The sequence below is a fragment of the Arachis ipaensis genome, chromosome B4 (genome assembly GCF_059453495.1).
Source record: "Arachis ipaensis isolate K30076 ecotype BB chromosome B4, ASM5945349v1, whole genome shotgun sequence".
Lineage (NCBI taxonomy): Eukaryota > Viridiplantae > Streptophyta > Magnoliopsida > Fabales > Fabaceae > Arachis > Arachis ipaensis.
In genome coordinates, this window is record NC_142439.1 from 127,060,196 (window position 1) to 127,068,810 (window position 8,615).

The window sequence follows — 8,615 nt, forward strand, 5'->3', positions numbered from 1 at the left end:
ACACTCCACAATATAAAATGTTTTATAAAATCATTTAATTATATTTATTTTTAAGGTTTAATTATTTTGTTGGTTTTATAGTTTTATCAAATTTTTAAATAGATCTCTATAGTTTTTTTTTAAGTTGGTCCCTATATTATATTAATTTTTTTAATTAAGTCTCTACCGTGACAAAAATATTAAAATTAACAGAATATTTTATTAAATAAAATAAATATGTCTAACATTTGATTGAATATTCTATTGTAATTAATATTTTTTTTATGATAAAAACTTATTTATAAAATTTAATATAATATAAAAATTTAACTAAAAAATATAGAACTTAATTAAAAATTTAGTAAATCTATAAAAATGAAGAGAATAATTAATTTTTTTTTAGTTTCCCATAGTATCCCCTAGTCCAACAGGTCAATGATTAATCTATCGCGGTACCGAGATCCATTTAAGGGTTTGTTGCTGGCCAATGGATTGCTACATGCACAAGGTGGGATTCAAACCCCAACACTTATTTAAGCGAACTAGTGAGCTAACCACTAGACCAACTCAACTTGATTGAATAATTAAATTTTTTTAATAACTATTCATTCCAACCGTTTAAAAATAGTTATTTTTGTGGATGAGCCGATAGTTATTAGAATTAAATTATTTTTTGGTTGGTATTTTTCTTGAAAAAGTTAATACTGTATGTAGGGATGTTTAAATCTAAATTGATTTAAATTAAATTGTTTATCCAATTTTATCTAAATTGAAAATGGATTAAAATTGCACTAATTTAAATTTGATTGGATTTTATTTTTTATAAACTGTTGGATCGAATCAGATTTTGGATCTACTTCTCATAATTGATCTAATTCAATTCAAACCGTACAATGTACTATAATATTATTATTTTATTATTATATTTATAATTATACTCACAACATATTTAATTTGTTATACATTTTTATATTATTCATATATTATTATTATTTAATAAATATTTTATATTTAAAATATAATTTATTTATTTATTTATTTTAACTAATTTATAATTTTATTTCTATTGTTATGTTATTATTAATTTTGTAAGATATTATTAAAATTTGTTATATTATTGATAGTTATTTAAAATTTAATATTAAAATTTGTTATATATATTTAATTTTTTTAATTTATAAATAATAAAATCGTAAATCTAATTCAACTTGAACCGCTTAAAATTAGTTTAGATCAAATCAAAATTTTTTTAAAAAATCATCAAATCTAAATCACACTACAAATAAAATTAATCTTGGAATAAAATAAATTTTGGCTCAAAATCGGTCTAAACCGCACCGCCAATTCCCCTGACGGCACATATGGTGTGACGGGTTATCGGGTTAATCCCCAACCCCTGCTTCAGTTCTTCCTCTTCCCATCCCCAAGTTCCACTGCTTCTTCTTCTTCTTCATCGCATCGCATCACAAATAAAGAATCTGAAGAAATGGATCCAATTATGCCGATTGTAGCACTGTCAGTGATCCTGGGAGCAATCATTGCATTCCTCTTCTTCAACACTTACTTCCGTAACCGCCAATCGGAGATTCGATCCCTCGCCGATCCCAATATCAATCTCAAACCCCCCTCCTCCCATTCCAAACCCTCCCACCCACCTCCTTCCAAGAAAACCCACTCCAAATCCCACTCCCACTCCGATAAGGTCCCTTTTCCCCCTTTTTTTTATCGATTAAAAATGATTTATTTTATGTAGTATGTATTCTTTCACTCTTTTCTAGTTCCTCTGGCATTGCATGCATTTCTTTAGTGATGTGAAAAAAATTATCCATTTCCCTCTCATGGATGTGTCTGCAATGATGTATTATTATGTCTTACACTTATTTTTTTGCAATGATGTTTGAATGTTTAATTATGGTTGAAGTTATTGAGCTAGTTTCAACTTGTACGGTTAAGTAGTTGTTAGTTGTAAGTTTTAACTAACTAAATTATCAACCAAAATAATGTTTAATATGTTCGAGAAAAAATGGGTTATGTTAGTGGTTGTATTTACTGTTTTGGTCATTTGGGGGTAGTGATTGAGATAGTTGAGTAATTTACTTGTTTAGAAATTATGGGGTCTGGATTTAAGTTTTTCTGTTTGTGTCACATTAGGATCAAACCAAGCGACATCATCCATTGGATTTGAACACCCTGAAAGGCCATGGTGATGCTGTTAATGGGTTATGCTTCTCTCCTGATGGGCAAAATCTGGCAACAGGTATTCGGATATTCTGTTTACATCTGTTTAGTTGTGCCAGTAGTTTACTACCTAGTTAAAGGAGATTTTCTCAACCCTCATGGATGCTCATACATGATCCTTGTTCAAGTTTAATTTTAGATTTAAAATTTCTGTAGCAAAAAAAATATGTTTCCATAGTTCTGTTTATATATGTACGTTGTTCAAGTGAAGAGTCGTGAAGATAAATCTCACAGCTTTCGTGGATATGATTTATGATTATGAAATGATTGATTAAAAAATCCAGTTCAACACTTTCTCTACAGAAGTTGACAAATAAATGCACATCCAAACCTCATTGTGGACTTATTTATTTATTTTGTCAAGTGTAACGAAATTATGAGCTGGGTAGCCATAAACCCACCTGCTTTTATCCCATAAGGCCTTTGAAGTTGCGGACAAACTGCCCATGACGCAAAGTATCTCCTAAAATTACATATTGCAACACATATTTTTGCCTCAATATTCACATACCTAGTTGTCACTTCACATTTGCTGACATGTAGTTATAAATAATGCGTCACTGTTGTAGGCTATTTTCTTTCTAGTTAATATAACCTAGGATTGAAAGGGAGCCCTAGAGCAATGATTGAGTTGTTTCCGTGTGACCTCAAGGTCACGGGTTCAATCCGTGGAAACAACTACTAATGTAATGGCTAGGCTGCGTACATTACACCCTTTGTGTACGACCATTTCCCAGACCTTGTATTAATGCAGGATGCTTGTGCATTGGACTGCCTTAATATAACCTAGGATTCCTAACTGTTCCAATTTTTCTAATGATCAATTTTGTTTTATTTTTCTACTTGTTTGAGCTATTAAGCATAATATATGAACCTTTTTCTTATGTTCTTACAATGTTTTATTGTTGCAAACAGCTTGTGCGGATGGAATAATAAGGATATTTAAGTTGGAGGATGCTTCAAGTAAAAGTTTCAAGTATGTGAATTTCAAAAATCTCTTCGTATGTTTACACGTCATCTTGATATTATTGATGCTCTATTTGCCTAATCTTTATCTTCCCCTTTTAACTCTTGTGCAGGTTTATGAGAATCAATTTGCCTGCTGGAGGTCATCCAATGGCTGTTGCATTTTCTGGTGATACATCCTCCATTGTTGTGGCATCTCATACACTCTCTGGTAGTTCATTATACATGTATGGGGAAGAGAAACCTAAAGCTTCTGAAAACAACACACAAACAAAGCTTCCTCTCCCCGAAATTAAGTGGGAACATCACAAAGTTCATGACAGAAGAGCTATAATAACTTTGTTTGGAGCCAAGGCAAGTTATGGAAGTGCCGATGGAAGTACAATTATTGCCTCATGTTCAGAAGGTATTTTTAGCATAATGCCATGTTGGAATTATAGACAAAATGTTATGTCACACTTTATATATTGCTCTCATTTAATAGTATTCAGCAACTATAAAGGGAATGTCAATGTTAATTAAATATATCTTGTTGAGAAAGAATTGGGTTTTATGGTAAAAGGATTTAGAATAGAATACGGGCTCCTATATGTCTTGCCTTTGCTTGTCTGAACGGCTGGACCTTTGTATATGACTGCAAACTGCTGTACAGCTTTCAGCTACCAGTACCACAAACGATCTTACGTTTCTATGATTCAAACAGACCATGTTTTATGCTTTTATTTATTATTCAAATGTATGTTGTTTTATTATGCCTTTATCTAGCTGAATGAAAATATCAACCCTATCTTTACACCAATATATACTGCTTGATGGTTGCTTTCTACAGTCTGTCCAAAATTTTAATTTCTGATGCAGGGACTGATATCATGCTTTGGCATGGAAGAACTGGGAAGAATGTGGGTCATGTCGATACTAATCAATTGAAAAATAACATGGCTGCTATATCACCCAATGGGCGTTTTATTGCGGCTGCGGCCTTTACTGCAGATGTTAAGGTAAATTCTGTGAGTTACAGAGTTTCTAATCTTTTTTTTTTGTGTCTCACATGCACTTAACCAGCGTTATGCTATAGGAGGTAGGAGGTAGCCTTTTAAGTTTCCTCTCCTATTCCTGCACTAACTAGGGTTGAATTCCAGTTTTAGTCCCTTATCCTAGCCCATGCAATGAGGCTGCACCCAGTAGTATTTAATATATTTTGTGCTTTCCTTGAAAAGTATCCTGTTGTATTTATTTCAATTCAATTGAAACAATTGATAATAAGCAACATGGAAAAGTTGCTACTTTCATTTTTATATATATATATTTGTACAAAGTTTATGGTAAGATACGTGATAAACCTTGTTCTGTGGAGCAGTTGGTAAACTGATTATTATATATCTTCTAGCATTTTAAGTTGAAAGTAGCTTGTAATGCTCCTTCTTTCCCTACTTTTGTATTAAACTACATCCAACCACGTTAACTTTATCTTTCCCTCCTATTATTCTCTCTTCGTCTAATTATTTATTAGTGTTTATGTTTGTTAATGTTTCAATTTTGGGACCTAACAATTCTCTGTTGTGGCCAGTGAGTGAGAATGGAATTTATAGAGAAACTTGACATAGATAAAGGAGTGAAAAAGATGGGAGTATGGAGATATTTTGAAGCAAGAGAATGAACAAAAAGTAGGAAATTACTTGGTGACATATAGCGAGTCAGTTGGTGGATGAGTGGGAGCAGGATGGAGAAAACAGAAACTGGATTTTGAAGCCAGTGCTGATCCTTGTGACACAAGACATCATGCCTTAGGCTGTGCTTGGGCAAGTTTTGGGACAAAATAAAAGATTGAAGTTTAATAGGAACTTTAATATCACTTTAGAATATGAAGCTTAAGTAATGCAAAGTATTGTAGTAGTGTAGTACTAGTTTGCCAAGTGAAGCTTTTAAGTGTATAATGATCAACATATTTTCTATGATCTACCATTTTTATCTGATATCTTTCTATAAATTTTTCTTTTGAAGAACAATACTGGCAAGCCAAAATCAGTTAAATATGCGATGCATTGCTGTTCCACTTCTTAATTCTGTTTGTTCTTTGGAATTGACATAGATGGAGGTTTAATATTCTGAAATTTATCCAAGTGAGATTATCACTTACAATTTAGTTCATACTTGATGTAAAGTCATCTACCAATTTGTTAGATGTACCAAGGAGCCTTTTAATGAACCATTAGCATAATAATGCATACCCTTTTGCTATATTTTCTGATTGAAAAAGATCAGAATTGGACTGCTTCCTTATCATTGGAATCCTTGATATCTTCTTTACTTGATGTTTTTTTATGACGTGTGGTAGGTCTGGGAGATTGTGTATGCAAAGGATGGATCTGCCAAAGAAGTTGCAAATGTTATGCAGCTCAAGGGGCATAAGGTATAATATATATAGTTTCGGGTGATTTACTGATTTCACATTTATATCAAGCTCCCATTTATATCTGCTGGCCAAAAAATTTTTAGATTATATATATCATTAGGTGATTCATTTTTCCATTATCAAAGAGGTATATTATATGTTAATTTTCATATATTTTGATGGATTACTTTTATTTTGGATTTGGTATTCTCAATGATTTTGTTTATTCCTTTTGTGTCAGAGTGCAGTAACTTGGTTATGCTTTTCCCCAAACTCCGAGCAAATAATCACAGCATCAAAGGATGGATCAATGAGAATATGGAATATCAATGGTAAGCAAAATTTGAGAGTTGATTATTTTCCACTTGTCAAATTTGCTTTAGTTTTCCTATAAAAAAAAAAAAAAAAAAAAAAAAAAAAAAAAAAACCTCAACTCAGTAACCTTTGCAAATAGTTTAAATGTTCAAGACAAAAATATGTCATGCTTTTATTAAATGAAAAATTCAAAGTAATACTTGGATAATAATATTCTATGGCTGATCGTAGGCATGTTTTCTTTTCTCTATGTTACTATTTGCTTTGGCTATTGTTTGAAAAGAGTGTATATTGTTTGGTTGGCTACTGGTGTCCTTCCCTCTACTGTGAGTAGCATTCTTTTGGAAATTGTGCATTCTTTGATGTTTAATTGAATTATTCTCACCTAATATTTTTCCCTGTAACTTGAAGTTCGCTATCATCTCTCTGAGGATCCAAAGACACTGAAGGTGTTTCCAATTCCTCTTCATGATTCTGCTGGTACTACTTTGCACTATGACCGCCTTAGTATTTCGCCAGATGGAAAAATTTTGGCTGCAACCCATGGTTCTACACTGCAGTGGCTATGTGTTGAGACTGGAAAGGTTTTGGATACAGCTGATAAAGCCCATGATGGTATGCACGTGTATCAAATTTTGGGATTTTCTATACTTGCAATTGAAAAATCTAGTAATTTTTTATTTTAATTTTTTCACTTCCAGGTGATATTACGTGCATGTCCTGGGCACCAAAAAGTATTCCAATGGGTAAAGCTGCTGATCTAACTCTTCATGTCTGATTTTTTAACATAGTTTATTTGACAAAATTTCAGCTAGATCTATGTCTTGGTAGTTTATTGTCCAAGCAGTTTAGTTGACTACACAAAATTTCATTGGTATCTTTACAATGAATATTTTTTTGAAGTGTACCACAATACATTTTGTGTTTGCTTGCTTATTGTTATTGTCTGTCTGCATTTGAAAAGCTGTACTTTGATCATTTTATTTATTCTTATTTTTTTTATATTGTTAGGAGGATCTCTTATCCTCTCACCCTGTAGCATTCATTTCTTCATTCTAATGATATTCTTGTTTTGTCTTGAAAAAACAGAAGTGTGTCTGCATACCTAGCTTGTATGGTGTGCTTAACGAGCATGAATTTTCTTTGTTATCTGAAAATTTTGTTGCTCCTTTTCCAGGAAAAGAACAAGTCTTGGTGTTGGCGACAGCCAGCACCGACAAGAAAGTCAAGTTGTGGGCATCTCCATCGCTCTCCTGAACCTGACCGCTTTTCTAGTGTGCTAATCGCAATATTTTGGATGCCCAAGCACCCACTGACGACTGATTTATATTAGTGAATGCTTCAAAAGTTCTCAGCTTTGATCTCTTCCTCTTTGGTTCTGTCACTTTACAAAATGGTTAAAGCTGCATGGTTTGTACCACGGAAAATTGGAAGAAAAATTAAAGGATGAGCCAGAAATACATAAGCAGAGTTCTGTTGATGCTTAGACTTTGAACCTCACAATTTCATAGTACTTATAGACAATGTTGCTGGTTTTGTTTCAAATGAGAATACATAGACAATGTTGGTTGCTAATGAGGCTTATGTGATAATATAAATGCGGGAATATTGTAAGAGTAAACACTAAAACACGTAAAGAAACCGGTTTCAAACTTCATTTGGCACCATAATGATTATAGCAATTTTAGTAGTTCTTTTATTATTATTTTTTATTAAATCATTCGAATTGCTTATTTGGGATATAAGTCGAAATATGTAGTCGACTAATGTTAGGTCCGTTTGGAAAGCTTGGTGCAATTTGGCGAAGACGTTGGGAGGCTTCAGAGAGCCTTAAAAGAATAATAAAATTTACGCCCACCGTGGGGCTCGAACCCACGACCACAAGGTTAAGAGCCTTGCGCTCTACCAACTGAGCTAGACGGGCAAGTGTGATATCTAAAATCTCTTTTTCTTATTTGTCTGATTATTTCTGTATACAACAACCCAACCGACAAAGATAGGAAAATGTTAACTCACTTACAGTCAACTTCACATAAAGTTATTTTTGGATGGATGACAGTGTTATTATTTGGTTTAAAAAAAATTGATTTATTTTATATAAATGATTTAATTAAAAAATCAATTGATATAACTATGAATGTTAGATTTTTTACCGTATTTTATTTTAAAAATAATTTAACTAAATTAAATTGAGAAATTGTAATTAATTATTTATTATATAATTTTTTTAACCAAAATTATAATTAAAAATTATTAAAAAAATAAAATTATCTAATATATTGGACCAGCTCAATGTTAATTAGGTTTTTTTTTTCTATTATAAAATATAAAAAAAATTAACTCTAAAAAAATCATGTTATTTTTTAGGATTTAATTTTTTTATTGTGTTTTCATAAAGTGCACAAAATTCACCTATCACATTGACTAAACTTATTTATTTACGTAAAGTTTGTTTATAGACTCAGCTAGGGGTGTGCATGGCCCGCTCTAGTCCGAAGACCCGGCCTGGCCCCGAACACTTTAGGGGCTATTTTGGTGTGATTTCACCGAGTTTAGAGTCTGGTAAGGGTCTCAAATATTTCAGGTCGGGTAAGGGTCACATCAAACCCGGTTTCACCCGACACCCCTAGACTCAGCAAACTTTTTTACGTTTTAATACGATTTGATATATTTTATTTTTTAATCAATTTAATTTTATTTAAATAATTAGAATTTTAAATTATAA

At 32.0% G+C, this 8,615-nt stretch overlaps 1 protein-coding gene and 1 non-coding gene across 2 annotated transcripts; one reads left to right on the forward strand and one right to left on the reverse strand.

Moving 5' to 3' along the window:
• Positions 1-1,298: 1,298 nt before the first annotated feature.
• Positions 1,299-7,556, forward strand: LOC107639763 (Transducin/WD40 repeat-like superfamily protein). The gene is made up of 10 exons (XM_016343362.3): positions 1,299-1,681; positions 2,131-2,236; positions 3,133-3,193; positions 3,297-3,589; positions 4,042-4,181; positions 5,519-5,593; positions 5,817-5,907; positions 6,302-6,505; positions 6,592-6,636; positions 7,068-7,556. The coding sequence occupies exons 1-10, from the start codon at positions 1,466-1,468 to the stop codon at positions 7,145-7,147; spliced, it is 1,311 nt and encodes a 436-aa protein (XP_016198848.1). The 5' UTR covers positions 1,299-1,465; the 3' UTR covers positions 7,148-7,556.
• Positions 7,557-7,741: 185 nt separating this feature from the next.
• TRNAK-CUU (transfer RNA lysine (anticodon CUU)) lies at positions 7,742-7,814 on the reverse strand. Its single transcript has one exon. It is a non-coding gene; the product is annotated as a tRNA-Lys (tRNA).
• Positions 7,815-8,615: the final 801 nt, after the last annotated feature.